An 18,355-nucleotide genomic window follows, 5' to 3' on the forward strand; every position below is an offset into this window, starting at 1 on the left:
TCTTGAGTAGTTGACCAGGCCGACAAAGGGAGAAAGGAGTCCTAAGCAGAAGCAACAATATGCAAAGATTCAGAAGTTAAAGTTTTTAGGATAGAGCAGTGGTATATCATTTGGATTACATGTTCTTAAAGCACCCTCCAATCCTAAGATTCTGTGTGCTGGCTCTTTAACTTCGTGTATTTTTTCACTTCATGCCAGATAGTTCGTGTATGTATATATTTCAGTTGTTATTTTTCATAGGAAGCAAAAATACTAACCTTCTTCTTTGATTTTTGTTCATTAGTTAAATTCATCCGAGAAGTAACGCCATATATCAAGAAGCCATCGTTAGTATCAGATCTGCCATGGGAAGGTGCAGCTCCCCAGTCACCAAGCTTTAGTGGCAGTGAGGACTCCGGTTCTCCAAAACACCAGAACAGCACCAAGGACAGGAAGGTCATCCCTCTCAAAATGTGCTTTGCTGCTAGAAACCTAAGCATGCCGGACCTGGAAAACAGGTGAGCTGTACCTAAGGAGAACATCGTACTCACAGCTTTGCAAACTTACAGATATGTTGCAATATTACTTTCTCCCTTTACGTATTTTTATGCAATAATATGACTGTTGACTAAATTATATAGAGGAAAACATCAGTCTGAGATGAGAGAATCATTTTTGGACTTCCATATTTAACTTACTTCACACATATATGTACATGTATAGATCAATTTTGGATGAACACACGAGAAGCTTAATGATGGTTATGCCTGGGGAATGAAATGGGATTAGAAGGTAGAAGGAAAGAAGAGGCTTCTACTTTTCATTTTAAACCTTTCTGGAGTGTTACTATTAGTTTATTCATTATGAATAGTACTTAATGATTGAAAAAGTCTTGTCCAAGAAATTTTAAAAAATATCTCCTAGGAGGAAATTCCTTATACTATGGTTAGTGTAAAGAATCAGAGATCTTCATTATAGGTCAGACTGCATCAACTAGTAACGTGACTGTGGCAGGTTAGCTTCTTTTGACCTCAGTTTCCTCGTTTGTGAAATGAGAGCATTGGATTGGATAATTTCTAATGTCCCTCCTAGTTCTATCACCATTTGGGTTCTATGACTTTGTCTTCATTAATGCCATGATGTGGTACTGGTAAACCTAGTGTTAGGTTAGAGATGGGAAAAAAAGAGATAAAGAAACTAGTCCAAAGACATAGTTAAGGACAAACTTTTTATAATATACTTTCGCTTTTATGGTCTCCTCTGATCTGAATGCACAGCCAGGTGCCTAATCAGGATGGGATGGTTCACAGAAGACAGCAAGAAGTTGAATGACCTTCTTGGGCATTTTAGGCCATGGGGACATGGAAGCTCCTGCTCTATAATATATTATGTGTATGCTGGAAAGAGTTGAGCTCTGCAATCACACAGACCTTGGTTTGAATCCAAACTAGGTCACCTGCTCCAAGGAAGGCTCTGAGCGAGTTCCTTCACCTCTATAAACCTCCATATTCTCAGTGATTAAAAAAAAAAAATAAGAATAATGCTTAACTCAGTGTGCAGATTAAATGGGATAACACACATGAAGCCCTTTGCATAGAGCCAAACACATAGTAGGTTCTCAAGAAATAGTAGCTTAAAAAGTCTTAACTGCTAACTTTGTATACATACATACATATATAAATATATATATATATATATATTGGCCACGCCATGCAACTTGTGGGATCTTAGTTCCCTGACCAGGGATTGAACGCAAGCCCTCAGAGGTGAAAGTGCGGAGTTCTAACCACTGGACCGCCAGGGAATTCCCATGTATACATATTTTGAAAATTACATTCTGATATATTTGTATTGTTTTTATTTGCTTTCTTTTAAAAGTTCAAGACATAGAAATTACTTCTTGTTATATACAGGTTTATTTGTGAAAGATTGTGTGTATATTGAGTCATATATAAATACAAAACAGCTTGATCTTTAAAGAAATGCTTTTTTTTTTTTCATACAGTATGAATCTAATTTGTACTTATGCATACCAGGGTCGGCAATGGGGATAGATTGGGAGATTGGGATTGACATATAAACACTACTATGTATAAAATAGATAACTAATGAGAATAGACTGTAAAGCACAGGGAACTCTACTCAATGCTCTGTGGTGACCTAAGTGGGAAGGAAATCCAAGGAAGAGGGGATATATGTATATGTGTGGCTGATTCACTTTGTTGTACAGCGGAAACTAACACAACATTGTAAAGCAACTATGCTCCAATAAAAATAAAAAAGAATTAATTTGTAAAGTAAATAATCAACTCTGCTTCTTAAATACAAATTAAAATTTTTTTCTCAAATGAGATACATTTATGTAGAGACTGTGATCTGTTAATCATGGACTTTAAAAAAATTATGTAGTTAGGACTATAGAGAAGGAATTAGAATAGAGTTACCATGTGATAAAGAGAACAAATAGCCATTAAATTTGTCATCTGATTGTCAGGCTGAGGAAAGTATTCAGGCTAAATCCCTTCATAATAAATCATTTTTTTTTTAAAGAGATTTCTTATTTTGATTAATTAATTAATTTATTTATTTTTGGCTGTGTTGGGTCTTCGTTTCTGTGCGAGGGCTTTCTCTAGTTGTGGCGAGCGGGGGCCACTCTTCATCGCGGTGCGCGGGCCTCTCACTATCGCGGCCTCTCTTGTTGCGGAGCACAGGCTCCAGACGCGCAGGCTCAGTAGTTGCGGCTCACGGGCCCAGTTGCTCCACGGCATGTGGGATCCTCCCAGACCAGGGCTCGAACCCGTGTCCCCTGCATTGGCAGGCAGATTCTCAACCACTGCGCCACCAGGGAAACCCTCTTTTTTTTTTTTAATAAATAAATTTATTTATTTATTTTTGGCTGCTTTAGGTCTTGCTGTGTGCTGGCTTTCTCTAGTTGTGGCGAGCGGGGGCTACTCTTCGTTGCAATGTGTGGGCTTCTCATTGCAGCGGCTTCTCTTGTTGCGGAGCACAGGCTCTAGGCGCGTGGGCTTCAGTAGTTGTGGCACGCGGGCTCAGTAGTTGTTGCTCGTGGGCTCTAGATCACAGGCTCAGTAGTTGTGGCACATGGGCTTAGTAGCTCCGTGGCATGTGGGATCTTCCCAGACCAGGGCTCGAGCACTTGTCCCCTGCATTGGCAGGTGGATCCTTAACCACTGTGCCACCAGGGAAGTCCCTATAAGTCATTTCTGAGAATGAGAATACATTGTTGTCTTAGTCTGTTCAGGCTGCTGTAACAAAATACCATAAACTGGATGGCTTATAAACAACAGAAATTTATTTTTCACAGTTAGGGAAAAGCCTTGGAAGTCTAAGATCAAGGCACTGGCATATTTAGTGTCTAGCGAAGGCCCACTTCCTGATTCATAGATGGTCATTTTCTTGCTATGCCCTCACATGGCAGAGAAATCTAGACAGCTCCCTGGGGTCTCTCTCGTGAGAGCACTAATCCCATCTGTGAAGACTCTGCCCTCACGATCTAATCACCTCCCAGAGGCCCCATCTTCTAATTTTGTCACATTCAGGGTTAGGATTTTAATATATGAATTTGAGGCAGGGACACAAACATTCAGTCTACAGCACCTGTAGTGCTGCTGATATATTTCTATAGCATGCTGGGGTTGTGGGAGTAGGGAGAGAAGGAAGGAGGAAGGTGATATGACTTGGCTGTATTGCTGAAAGTGGTGCTAGTTTATCATCCACTAAGACATCTTTTAGAGCTCAATAACCTTGACCTTTATTAAAACTTGGGGCTGCATTCTCTTTAGCGTATATGCTAAAGACATTTGGTGGATGGTCAAGTTTGAAATAGATTTTCAGAACCAACAGGAGAGGGCAGTTTGGGCTACAAGAGTTGTATCACCACCGTGCTCTTCAGTAAGATGATCAGTCTACTTATTACTATACAAGGATAGGTCTTAGAAGAGTTAGGCTTTTGCAGATTATCAGGCTTAATGCTGCAAAGTAATTTGTTTCCAAAGTTACTTAAAATACCAAATTTGGGGACTTCCATGGTGGTCACGTGGTTAAGACTCCACGTGCAGTGCTCTCAGTGCAGGGGGCACGGGTTCAGTCCCTGGTTGGGGAACTAAGATCCAGCATGCTGCATGGTGCGGCCAAAAAAAGAAAAAAAAATACCAAATTTGCAAATGATCTGCTTTTTGTAAAATAGAAGTTGGAAGAGATTCAAGGTTATTCTTATGTCACTCTTACTTGCATTCCAGTGTGCTTTCTAGAGAAAAAGAAAAGCAGTAGAATTGCAGGTACCTGGCAAAATTATACGTAACTTTGGTTATACCCTCAGGAATGTGAACATCTATCCTAAGTGTCTTGGTAGAAAAAAATGTTCAGAGCCATTGACTAATTAGACTGAAGTTAGGGTGATGGACTTTGTAACTTTAGGCAAACTATTTGTTTTCCTAAGCCTTGGTTTCCTCCTGTGTAAAATGAAAGGTTATATGAGGATTAAATAAGAGAACAGTTATAAAATTGGCATAGTATGCTCTCAATATATTATTATTATAGGTGCTGTTGGTGTCCTTGTGACCTTAAGTAAGTCCCTTAATTTCTCTGTCCTCCTATTTTTTTCTTTCTGTAAAATGGACATAATAATGCTTGCTCAACTCTGTTCTTTTACTTCAAGGATAAATAAGATAGTATCTGTAAAATCACTTGGAGCTCTTTGATCCTTAAATTTATCTCAGCTCTGTCAAAGGAAATGTCATGACAGGTGACACAGCTGCAACATTTAAAGCCATGGAGAAAAACAGTTCATTTATGAATAGCAAAAATAAGTTTCATCAGGACATCTGTCACCAAGCAGCCTTATATAACTGACCATATTTCTATTTGAAAATCTTAATCTTCCACATAGTCTTTTGTAAAACTCTGACAAGGAATAGGCTTAGATGTTCCCTAATCTGGAAAATAATTATGAATCTGGTATTTAAGCCGTACATAGGCAAGTGGATTCCCATCATGCTTCATTTTTTCCCTAATAATTTATTATGAAATAATAATAATTTATTATGAAAATCTTCAAACATACAGCAAAGTCGAAAGAATTTTATAGTCAACACTCATTTTTCCACCACATAGATTCTACCATTAACATTTTACTATATATACTTTATCATGGATTGGCCCACCTATCCATCAGTCAATCCATCTTAATTTTCTTTGATGCATTTCAAAGTGAATTGCACACATTAGAATACTTCTCTCTACTCAAGCACGCATATAGAGTTCAGTGTTTTCGCTGTAGCTTTCTTCTTTTGAGACAATATTTGCATACAATAAAATACACAAATCCTAAATTTTGACAGATGCATAAAATTATGTAACCCAAGCCTATCAAGATACAGGACATTACTGTTACCTTGGAAAGTTTTCTTTTGCCCCTTCCCAGTCAATTCCCTCTCCCACCTTCCAAGGCTACTACTGTTCTGACTTGCTGTCATAGATCTGTTTCAACTATTCTAAAACTTCATGTAAATGTAGTCATATCATATGTACTTTTTTGTGATAGAATTATTTAACTCAGCGTAAGAATTTTGAGATTTCATTCTTCTTGTTGCATGTAACAATAGCTCTTTCTCTTTTATTGCTGAGTAGTGTTATGTTTTATGAATATAACATAGTTTCTTTATCCATTTTCCTATTCATGGATACCTGAGCTATTTCCAGTTTGGAGCTAATATTAATAAAGTTACTGTGAATATTTTTGTTCAACTCTTGTGGGCATACATTTTTATTTCTCTTGGATAAATTCTTAGGAGTGAAACTGCTGGCTCAAAGAGTAGGTGTATGTTTAGTTTTTTAAAAAACTGCCAGGCTTTTTTCCAGAGTGGTTGTGCCATTTTACATGCCCACCAGCAGTGTGCAGGAGTTTCCATTGCTTCACATCCTTGCCAGCATTGGTAGTGTCAGTCTTTTTAATATTAACTATATTAACTATTAATATTAAATATTCTGATGGGTGTGTAGTGGAATCTCCTTGTGGTTCATCCTTCATTTTAATGTAAAGACTTCACTTTCTAGATAAAAAATTTATTTGACATGAGAGGAAAGCGTCCTTTTTTTCTGTTTTACTACATTGATTCAGTTTCACTATCTAGAGCTGAGAAAAAGTGCTGACCATCAGAATGAATAAGTAAAGAGGGGGAGGAAGTTTATTCGCTTCTTCCACCTCTAGTCCTCAAGACCTCACTAGATGCTTCTGATAGTTATAAGCGGTTCATTGTGGAAAGTGAAAGCTAAATAAATAATGACAAAGTCCAGGGAGAGAACATGAGCCTGTTCCTTAGCAAACAGCATTGTGGGCAGTGCGGAGTTTAGCGCGGACAAGGTGTTCTTAAACGCTGCTTTTCGGAAATGTAAATCTGTTATCATTGAGCTGGTTCACAATGTCTGGGTCATCTTCACTTTGGCTGTTTTCCATGTAAAAGGTAAATTTTGGCTTTATGATGTATAAAACAACATGATTATTACTAAATTGAACACATAAGTTATGTCATAGACTTTACTAAGCAGAAGAAATAAGCAGGCTAAACTTAAGAATCCTATGCTTCTGTGGACCTAAACATGATCTGATTCATCTGATCAGAATGTAATTGCATTTCTCAGGAAATCCTCAGTGGTCTGACCAGAGGCCAGAACTCTTCACACTGTAGCTGTCTCCTCCTCTCTCCTGTGGGCCCAAACAATGACTGGCAGACTGCCTCCGAACTTTTATTTGTAGAATTTTCATTTGAATTTGTCTTTTAAAACAGCAGTAGACGTTAGGAAACACTTTGTCCCCTTTATCAGCTCTAGGGGCTGCTTCTTCAAAGGCAGACTTCTGGATCCTAGAATCATTAGTCCTATTTTGGAGTTTATTTTCTGTTTCTTCTAATATAATTTTCTATTTTACAATCACTTTTTAAGAAACACTGCAAAATTTCTCTTTTCATGAAAAATTGGTGATTCTGTCCTGGGAACTGTTTTATTTCCTGTTTTCGTCTTTTTCCAGCCTAGTGGTCCCATGATCCTTTCCTGCTTAATCAGGTTAAGTTTATTTTATATCAGACTTATTTTCCTTTCTTTCAGTTATTAATAAGTAGGATCTTTAACATCGGGATTTTCAGAGTTTAAACTGTGGCAAAGGAGCTATGTCTGAGAGAGTCTCCCAGGAACTGTATGAGGTATAAAGGCTTTTTCAGAAGGTGAATGTTCTGTGTCCGGAGAAGGATGAACTGATTCCTGCCTTTAGCGCTAAGTAGGTCAGTAGGAGGAGTGAAAGAAATTTTTTGTCATGGTTTTGCAACAACTTTTAGCATGCGATTAAGGATGTTAAGCTGGTTACAGTGCCAAAGCAACCAGCTGGAAATAAATAGCCTCTGTAGAAAACAACTAGCCTGGTATAGGGTCTAAATTAAGGACATCACTGGCTCTTGCACTCAGTTTGGTGGAATGAGGGTGGATATGAATCTTCTTCTGGGTTGAGGGTGGGGCAGTCACTGGCCGCTGGGGGTGGGGAATGCTGAAACAGTCAGCCGGCCTCTTTATTTTAGCTGAGTGCTTTACTCCCACTTCCAGAGGTAACTGGTGCCTCCAGTTCCCCAGTCTCTTCAGGATTCTGCAACATGGATCGGCTTGGATTTGACTCTCCCCACTTTTCTTAGGTCTGCTCTGTCTGTTTGCCAGCTTCCAAAATTTTGTTGTAGTCGCTCTTCTCCTCTTCTCCCTGAGCTTGTAGGATTATGCTTTTTAAAAATTCCCTTTAAAGTTTGGTGGTGACTTCTTAGATACAACACCAAAAGCACAGTACATAAAAGAAAAAATTCATAAGTTGAACTTCATTAAAATTAAAAACTTCTGCTCTGTAACAGACACTGTGTACTAGGCTTCTCCAGAGAAAGAAGCAACAGGATGGATAGATAGTTAGATAGATTTATTTATTTATTATAGGAATTAGCTCATGCAATTGTGGAGACCAAGAAGTCCCATGATCCGTTGTCTGCAGGCTGGAGAAACAGGAAAGCCAGTCTTATGATTCTGCCTGAGTTCAAAGGCCCAAGAACCAGGAACACCAATGTGTGAGGGCAGGAGAAAAAGATGGTTGTCCAACTCAAGAAGAGAGCAAACGTGCCCCCCCCCCTGCTTTTTTTTATTCTATTCATGCCCGCGGTGAATTGGATGATGCCCACCTGCATTGTCGAGGGCTATCTTCTTTACTCAGTCTACGGATGATGCAAATCTATTCCAGAAACACCCTCACAGACACCCCCAGAAATAATGTTTTACCAGCTACCTGGACATCCCTTAGCCCAGTCAAGTTAACACATAAAATTAACCGTCACACACTGTTAAGAGAACGAAAAGATAAGCTACAGACTGGGAGAAAATCTTTGTGAAATACATATCAGGTAAAGGACTGATATCCAAAATTTACAAAGAATTCCTAAAGCTCAACAATAAGAAAACAACCCAGTTTTAAAATGGACAACAGATCTGATCTGAACAGACACTTCACCAAAGAAGAACTACAGGGCAAATAAGCATATGAAAGGTGCTCAAATCATATGCCATTAGGGAATTGCAAATTAAAACAATGAGATACCACTATACACATATTAGAATGGCCAAAATCCACCTGACAGTACCACGTGCTGGCAAAGATGTATAGTAACAGAAAGGCTTATTCATTGATGGTAGGAACGCAAAATGGTACGGCTACTTTGGAAGACAGTTTGGCAGTTTCTTACAAAGCTAAACGTAGTCTTACCATGTGACCCAGCAGTTGTGCTCCTTGGTATTTACCCAGAGGAGTCAAAAACTTACGTCCACACAAAAACCTACACACAAATGCTTTAATCGTAATTGCCAAAACTTGAAAACAACCAAGAGGTCCTTCAATAAATAGGTGAATGGATAAACAAACTGTGGTTCATCCAGACAGTAGAATATTATTCAGTGATAAAAAGAAGTGAGCTGTCAAGCCACAGAAGACATGGAGGAACCTTAAATGCATATTGCTAAGTGAAAGAAGCCAGTCTGAAAAGCTTACGTACTGTATGATTCCTTGGAAACAGTAAAAGGATCAGCAGTTGCCAGGAGTTCAGAGCCAGGGAGTGAGTGTAATATACTATTTTAAATCTTCCCATAATAAATGTATAACTATTTTTCTTTTAGAAAATATAATCATTTTTTTAGCCAACAAATATTTATGTTAAGGACCATGATGGCAACAATTGATATAGTGGAAAATAACATTAAAAAGAAAAAACATTATAAAGTAATATAGAGGACTAAATAAAGGTCAACATGAATGTTAAGCTATTTGTCAGAAATCTCTTTTCTTCTTCTACTTTTGCTGAGCTTTTAGGATGGAGGTGTTCCTCCTGACTAGGAGTGGGTCCTCCTGGTGAGCTCTGTGTAGTCTCATCCTTCTTGGTTCCAATTAAACCTCCCCAGGCCATTTCTCTACTGTAATCCATCTTACATCCCACCATAAAATTATTATTATTATTATTATTATTTTTTGGCCACACCAAGTGTCTTGTGGGATATATATATATATCACATTTTGTTTATCCATTCCATCAATGGACATTTGGGTTGTTTCCACCTTTTGGTTATTGTGAATGATGCCTCTGTGAACCTAGGTGTACAGATATCTCATAAAATTATTTTTAATTCATTGTTTTGATCATATCGTTCCCTTGTTGAGAATCCTCAGTGATTCCATGTTGCTTACCAATTAATATTCAGACTTAACCTGCTATTCAAAACCCTCTAAATTTTAATCCCAAGCTACTTCTCACTGTATTTAGCTATAGGATAGGAAATCAAATAAATTCATCCGAACTGTAACTAAAACAGAAAGCAGGATAGCTTATGACTTGCTGTCTAAAGATACCTCAGGTGTGGGCTTTGTGAAGTGTTTTGGCTGGTCACAGATCTTATTTTATGTTTTGACTATTTTCTAGAACTTTCTGGCCTACTTGGCTATTGCCCTAGAACTGTGAAGGCATATAAAACATGGATAGACTGGTGGCTAGACCTTCAGGTAGCTAGAAGGGTAAGTCTAGTGGGAGGGCATTGAGTGGGTAAGTAGGTAGGTACCAGGTAGATGTGTTTATAAATTGTCTCACAGCATGACACCAGCTTGGTAAGTGTGCCCCAGCGGTGTAGAGGCCTCCATTGCAGTCCTGCTTTGCTACTACCATCTTGGGAGTGCCTTTTTTAGCCAGGAACTTTGTGGTAGTCATCACAGTTCTTTATAGAAGTAGTTTTTGTAACCTGTAATTGTGTATTAGTTAATTATAAATTTTCTGCCTTCCCCATTAGATGATAGTCCCAGTGAGAGTAGAGACTAGTTTTTTTGCCTATCTTTTTCACTGCTGTATCTCTAACACAGTGTCAAGCATAGTATCTGGCATACAGTAGGTTCTCAATAAATGTTTATTTAAGAAAGGGTGGACTGACCAGAGTTCAAATGAGAATGAATATTTATTTGCCATATTAAGTATGGCAAATTAAAATTTGGAATTGTAAAGGAATTTCTAAACAGGACAAAAGAGAGGGATGCAAACTTCAAGGCAGAAATGCTAGTGTACATGTAAACTGGTCATCTTTGACAGGTGGTGTGGGATCTGGTGACAGTGCTGCAAGGAAGCAAAAACTCTTCAGAAAGATGAAAGAATAAAAAGATCTCTCCTTGGTCAGTGGCAGTTTGTCAGTTTCCAGCCTACCAAATTATTTTTCCATTTTAAAAGATATGTGTGTTCACTGTTAGAACACAGCAGTGTATATATGTTAGTCATTTATTGAATGATTTTTAAAATTCATCTTGGCAAAAACTTTGATCAAAACACAAAATAGTACCCAACAAATTGCTTTATAAGGAATTTGTTGAGTGTACTTTTTAAAAAATTTACATAATTCCTAAAGGTTACTTTTGAAGTATAGATTGTTCACAGTTGAGTATTAACAAATAATAGTCATAGAGTTGAAGATCTCTTAACTATTCTTCTACCATGACTCAGTGGATGATTTAATCATATAATGTTACCCAGACCCTCAAAAACAATTTCAAATTTTCGTAAAGAGTCATTCTTCAGCTATTTTCTTTATTTCACACAGTGGAAATTTCAGTTCACTGTTTGGCAGTAGGTTCTATATACCTAGCAATACTGTATACCAGAGTTTTCTAAGTATTTAAAAAAATATTAGTTCTTTCTTTACAATGTGCCTATGAGATTCAGCAAGCACACTTTCCATTTCTTTGACATGGAAATTAAGGCAAAGTGCAGTGTTCTACTACAGACTCTACAGTAGGTTCCCTTATCTTAGATCATTACGTTAATACTGAGACAACAGACCCAGCAGTTAGTCTTTCCGATGATGATCTTTCCACATGTGGATTTCTCTGGAATTGGACCCTAAGGAATTAAGAGAAAGTATTTATATTCTGGAATGTAAAAGTAGATTTTCAGTTGTGTATGTTAAACCGTGGCAGGTTTGATGGCTTCTGATCTAGCTCACCTTTTTTTTTCTTTTTCCATACAGATTGATAGAGCTACATTCTCCTGATAGCAGGAACACGTTGATCCTACGTTGCAAGGATACAGCCACAGCACACTCCTGGTTCGTAGCTATCCACACCAACATAATGGCTCTCCTCCCACAGGTGTTGGCTGAACTCAATGCCATTCTTGGTGCAACCAGTACAGCAGGAGGCAGCAAGGAGGTTAAGCACATTGCCTGGCTGGCAGAACAGGTAGGCTGGGAGGCAGGGCAGGGTCTCACCGGGTCACTACTCAGAGCCAAGATGGTTCCCCCATTTCGTATGTCTGTAATGTTTATCATGCAGTCAGGCCCTGGATGTCTAGCTTGCAGATCTTTTGTTAGTCTTTTGTTTCTCCTCCCCTAGTGTTTAGTTGTTTGTTGCTAATTATCACCTCCACCAGAAGAACTGACTGTCATGATAATCATCATCATAACATAACTAAAAAGGGGTTCTTAGTAACATCTGTATCCTTAATGACTGAAGATAATTTTCACGGTTTTAGAATAGGATCAGCAAACTTCTTCTGCAAAGGGCTATTAGTGCTACAACTACTTGACTCTGCCATTATAGCAAGAAAACAGTCATAGACAATATGAACGTGAATAGATGCGACTGTGTTTCAATAAAACTTTATTTACAAAAAGAGGTAGTGGGCTGTATTTGGCCCACAAGTCATAGTTTCCCAATTCCTGTACTAGTCTACTGACAGAGTTTCAGGGACAAAAGGCTTACTCCCCTGGTCTGGGAAAATTATAAAATATACAAAACACTTTACAAGCCATTAAACATGTGTAGTTGTCGTCTACAACTGAAAAATGAAAAGAGGAGAAACAAGAAAACCTAAGTAGATGTTGGGTAAAGGGAAAGGAAGGATATAATCCAAGTTAGTTTAGATCCAAATTTGGCAAAAGGGAGACTAAAAGTTCTACATGATGTTACAATACATCCTTTTTCTTTCTGGGCCTTCACTGTCAGCTGGGCCAGAGGGAGTTGAAAACAGAAGACAGAATAGGGATTCAGAGATGAGTGTTCAAGTGCTAGCTCTGTTTTTCACTGGTTTTAGATCTTTTTAAAAGTGCCTTCATATCTTTGCATCCTAGTTCCTTCGTGTGTGCAAGGGAGCAGGGATTGCATCAGTATCAGCCCAGGCAGGTTTTGTTCTTTTGCGTTGTTGTTTTGTTTTAAATACAGTTTCCCAGGTCTGGCTTCTCATGTTCCCCATCAAGAGTTCACATTTGGTAGACCGATGGTGGGGCCTGGAAATCTCATTTGACTCCCCAGGTGATTGTGTAGTGGATTTTGGACTCCACTGATTTAGTTTTTTTTCAGCCGTGAAATTTTACGAACATTCCAAATAATGATTCTAATAAATTAGAACACAGAATTAGTACTGTGATGATTTCTAGGAGGCATAATTAGAATAACTAAGCAGAAGAAACTAATGAAAATCATGGTATAAGTATTTACGACTTTGAAAGTTTTAGCCTTTTAGTTGTGTTTATCATTGTTTCTATATTTTTATATGCTGGTTGAAAAACTCGATTGAGTGGTAATTGTTCTGTGCTTTCAGCAATGTTAGAAATCTTCATGATTTTAAAAAGGTAATACATTTACATAGTTCCAAGGTCAGAATAAAAAGTTAATAGGTGATGTCTTACTCTCCTTCTGGTCCCCCAGCCACCTAATTCCTACCCCTCTGCGCCCAGAGAAGTAATCACTTTCATTCCTTTCTACTGAGTCTTTTGAGAGTTTCTTTATGCAAATAAAAGCAATTATGAATATATATTCTTCTTTTTCTCTTTTATAAAAGAAGATGGCATATTTGCACACTACTTTATACCTTGCTGGTTTCTTTCATTAAGCAATATATCCTGGAGATCTTTCCATATCAAAGCACAGAGAGCATTCTTTTTTACAACTGTATAGTTTTCCATTGTGTGGCTGTAGTTAAATAAGCACACCCCCCAGTTTTGTTGTCATAATCTTTTGCCATTACAAAGAATGCTATAATGAATAACCTTGTAGTTTTTCCTTTCACACATGTGCTTTCCAAACTCTTTGGTTCCTGAGTTCAGATAGATCAGATAACAAGGGAACACATTATCTGAATGTATTTGGTTCTTAAGTTTCTAGTAGTGAGCAGTAAAACTTTGGTTAGAAAGGGGTTTATCCAAAGTTTTACATCATTTCCTGAACTTTGATTGTTAGTTCATAGAACAGGGGATATTTCTATACCTGTAGGATAAATCCCAGAAGCGCAGGTTCAAAGGGTATATTAGTAATCTATCTCTATAAAACAAATTACCCCCAAGAGTTAGTGACTTTGAAATAACATTTACCTCCCACAGTTTCTAAGGATCAGGAATCTGGTAGCAGTTTAGCTGCCTGGTTCTGGCCTGGGACGCTTCATGAAGTTGCAGTCAAGCTGTCAGCAAGGGTGGCAGTCATCTGAGGGCTTGACTGGGTTGGCAGGTCCACTTCCAACAGGATTCATTTATATAGCTGTTGGCAGGAGGTCTCAGTTTCTTACTGCTTGTTGGCAGAAGTCCTCAGTTCCTTTCTATGCAGGCCTTTCTACAAGATTGGCTGAGTGTCCTCGAGACATGGCTGTGGGTTTTTGTCAGAGCAAGTGATCTGACAGAGAGAACAAGATGGAAGCCACAATACCTTTTATGACCTAGTCTCTTCTCTATTCTTTTCATTAGAAGTGAGTTACTAAGTCCAGTCTATACCCCAGGGCTCTGGCTCTTAAAGGGAAGAATGGTAAAGAATTTGTGGACATCTTTTTAAACTACCACAAAAAGTATATGCATTTGTAATTTTGATAAATATTGCCAAATTTACCTTCCATCAAGATTGAACTAATTTAAATTCCCACCAGCAACGTATGAGGGTTGCCAGACCTTTAAAGTGAACTTAATCTGGTTTATGCTACATACAGACAAGTAGAAAGTAGAAAGGAGAAAAATAAAGCCACAAATTCATCACAGTCTGCCCTTTATGGACTGTATTTATGTGTGTGTTTCCTCCACTCAGTTGTGAGCTCTTGGAAGATAGGAGCACATTTTTCCCAAATCTTTAGCCCCCAGAACTTAGCCTAATGCTTTGTAAATAGTAGATGTTCACTAATTTTTTCCTTTGTCTACATATATACATGCAAAAAGCAAGCAAACAAGTCATTAATTATAAAATACTGTCCAAGAACACAAGCTCAGGGTTGGAAAATAATACTAAGTCAAAAAGTTTCAACTTCTTTAAAAATAGTATCACGGAACTTATCCAAAGTGCTGTTTCTAAACTATTCATGATTTTTACTTTTTCCAAGTAGTTGTTTGGGTTACCCAAATCAAATACACTTAGAATAAGTTGTTCAAGCAAGACTGGATACCATTTCTCAGAGGTATTGTAATGAACTTACATATTTGATAAGAGTTGCCTTTTTTAACGGTAAGATTGTTTAATTCTATGAGTATGAAAATGGTCAGGATAATTTGAGATCATGTAATCTTTTTAAAATAAGTAAGCATTTCTTTTAGCAATAGATGTGTTTCCTGAAAAGCTTGCATATGAATGAAACTGTTTCAGTTGTAAAGAAAAGATAGTTATCATTTATTTAACTTTAAATGATCTCTCCTTAACTTATCTGTTTGTTATTTCACATTGTCATAAATTGAGTTTGCTTAAAATAGGGAAAACCTATGCTACAGATGTTTAGTAACCAATAGATAATCTGTTCTGTGCAAGGCACTTCTATCTCTTTACTGATACTTATTTTTATGTGACTGATAGTTTACCTTTTAGTTGGTTATATTCTTAAGAGGGAATCTTCTTTAAGTCCAACAAATGAGGGGACATACGTTACCTACGAAATAAGTATTTTTAAGCATTTGAGTGTTGGTAGAAAAGCCAAGACAGGCAAAGAAAGCTTTGTTTTCACAGTTCCTACCTTGTCCCTGGTTATTCTCAAACTGTGTAAAGACTCAAATTAGGAACGTATACACTAAATCAGGATTAGTGGAACAATTTATTTTCTGCTCTATGTTTTCTATTGTAATAATAAAATACGTTAATAGCAGAAGTACATCACCTCTTAAAAAGATTTGTGGGATGAAGAGATTTAGGGAGTGAATAATAACTATTATTAATTTTTCATCTTTAGTGCTATTCAACTCTAGTTATTAGAAAATAAAATTTGGAGAAGGCTATTGTTTGGCCAGGTGTATGCATGTGTGGTTATTGAAACACAAGCAAACCAGAACCCTAACTTTAGTATCCCTTTTTTCTCTGGCCAAAAACTCGATAGTGGGGAAAAAAAACACCTCAGTAGTGGAGTCCCAAGGCTGCTTGTACTGATACCACAACCAAAAACACATACTACATACAGCAGGCTGCATTTTGATTCCAGTGAAAGCAAACATTATCCTTATAAGTTAAGGCAAATAGGCAACAGAATGACTTAAACTGAGGTTTTATTTTTCTCCAATGGCAAGTAGAAGAGGGAAAAGATATTCTCCAAAAACTAAGGACTCAAAAGAGCTAAAGAATAAACACTTTTTAAAAATTGTTAATTGAAAAAAAAGTTCTCTGTCTTGAAATTACATATGGCTTGTATTGGCATTAGCAGTTTTCCTTTCTCTTCTTTGGGAAGAAATACATTTAATTTAGGTTTTCTAAATGCATATACTCTGATCTAGTGTTCAAAATCTCTCTTATAACTTAGCAAAAAAAATTAATTAAAAAAATCCGATAGTCATTTTATCCCTTTGGGAAGATACATTTTTACATTATTTTCCCTATGAAATATTATCCATAACAATCTCAGAGACAAAGCCTTGGTAGTGCACATAAACTAGAAATCCCTTCGGGGTATCTATCACCCCAAAATTTAAGAATCCAGGAGAACCTCTTTACAGCTGATACTCTCCCTCCAGACATTACTCTAGACTAATATAGAGTCTTAGAAAACTTGGGTTCACTGGTAAGGAAAGTATTAATTATTTCTACCATACTTTGCTTGAATTCTCAGGGTTGAGTCATATATTTTGTGCTTTCAGCACAGGGTCGAACATGGGTAGCTTCACTGGCTGGAATTCATTTCCCCTTCCTGGAATCAGCTCATGGCTCTAGCTAGGAGAAAAGCGTCCCAGTGGTAGATGTTATAGCACAGAACCGAACCACTCAGGTCACTTTTCAGATTATAGATGTATTCTTAAGGTGCCCTGACATGTTCAAATTACCTTCAGAAGTCATTAAGGAAGAGAAAATAAAAAGCAGATCTGAAGACAAGTAAGAGACAAGTGATTCATCAATTTAAATTCACCTTGAAGCCATCAGTGATAGTGAGCAGAAAAGATGAGGGTTAAAATACTCTGTTGTTAAGCGTTCCCTGCTCAAAGGTCTCATCTTATGAAGGCAAACATTTTGATGATACCAGGCCTTTTCTTGAACATAGTCTTTTGTTTTTTAGTCTTGGATCCTTGACAATATGTATAAGTAGTGGTTGTTTTCCTACATTTTTAAACCATCATAGAGATAACTGAGCTTTATGCAATTAAATGCAATGGTACACTTGAAACTGAAACATAAACTCCCTGAACTATAATGGGGAACTCTGTGACAATAGTTTATATCAGTGTTTTCCAAAATACAGCATAGTTGGTCATATCGGCATTTAAAAAAGATAAAATAGAAATTAGCAGAGTACATTGCACAAAGTATAGGAATTGTGTTGTTTTGGAAATTTTTAAATTCAGTATTTATATGTATGTGTTGAGTTGCAGTGTAAAATGTATTTCTTATTGTAGGTCCTGATCAAAAATATTTGAAAAACAATGATGTTTATATTATACAGCCTCATTTGGTAATAGTTTCTATCCTGCACTTAGAAGATGTTACTCCCACATCAGACATATTAAAACTATTATCATTTTGAACAGAGTACTATGTATTTAATTAGAATTGGTGATAATTAGTTAGTTATTGTGGAATAGGGAAAAAACTGTGTCATATCATTAGAAAATGTCTGTAACTCACTCAGGGAGAGCTTTCTCAAACTACACAATCCACCTCACACCTCCCAGTGGAGAATCCCTGCCAGTGGGAAGGAAGGAACCTGATGGGATGTTTCCTCTTCCTCACATCTGTTAGGAAGGGGAAGCAGAATAGAGACCCACTATCTTAGGCCGTCACTGAAGGAACTTTTACAGTTACAGATCACTATAGTTAGCTCTACTTTCTGGATTTCACCACTGTAACAGGCAAAACTAGATGGTGGAAGACAACAGTGGAGACCTGTCCTCATGGCTGTGACTGAGAAGGATTTGCTGCTTTATGACTGTATGCCGTGGACAAGGGATGCCTGGGCATCACCGTGTCATAGCTACCCTCTTGTTGCCACAAGGTAAGACTAAAGACAAAAAAATAAAATGTCTATCCTCCTCTAAATCTACTAAAGAATTTTAAAATGAATTCTATTATCTTTTAGGTGGCTAAAATAGCATTTAAGTAGCTGATGTAGTTGATTTAGACAAAAACCTTTCTTTCACAACCTTATTATTTTGCAGCTCCTAGCTCAAAATAAATGGTTTCTGTCACTAGTATTTTTGTGTGTATTTTTTAAGTTGTTGAAGCAGCTTCCTAACTGCTCTTTTCAAGACTTGCTTAGTCATGAAGATAAGTCAATAGTGTTTTTTTTTCCCTTTACTTTATTGACTGTGACTAGAAAACCACTGAAATTGGGGCAGCATTTTGACTGAGTGATGAAATCATTTAAACAAGACTGTGGTACTG

The 18,355-nt window shown here is 37.4% G+C and overlaps 1 protein-coding gene across 2 annotated transcripts in view; it reads left to right on the top strand.

Annotated features, from left to right (window-relative positions):
- SNTB2 (syntrophin beta 2) overlaps positions 1-18,355 on the top strand; it is a 94,220-nt gene that overhangs the window by 42,426 nt on the left and 33,439 nt on the right. For both annotated transcript variants that reach the window (XM_036832153.1, XM_036832154.1), the window contains exons 2-4: positions 284-497; positions 11,566-11,776; positions 17,824-17,966. In XM_036832153.1, coding sequence (XP_036688048.1) covers positions 284-497; positions 11,566-11,776; positions 17,824-17,966 — 568 coding nt within the window. The remainder of the gene's footprint in view (positions 1-283; positions 498-11,565; positions 11,777-17,823; positions 17,967-18,355) is intronic.

This window comes from Balaenoptera musculus, chromosome 19 (assembly GCF_009873245.2).
Source record: "Balaenoptera musculus isolate JJ_BM4_2016_0621 chromosome 19, mBalMus1.pri.v3, whole genome shotgun sequence".
Classification (NCBI taxonomy): domain Eukaryota; kingdom Metazoa; phylum Chordata; class Mammalia; order Artiodactyla; family Balaenopteridae; genus Balaenoptera; species Balaenoptera musculus.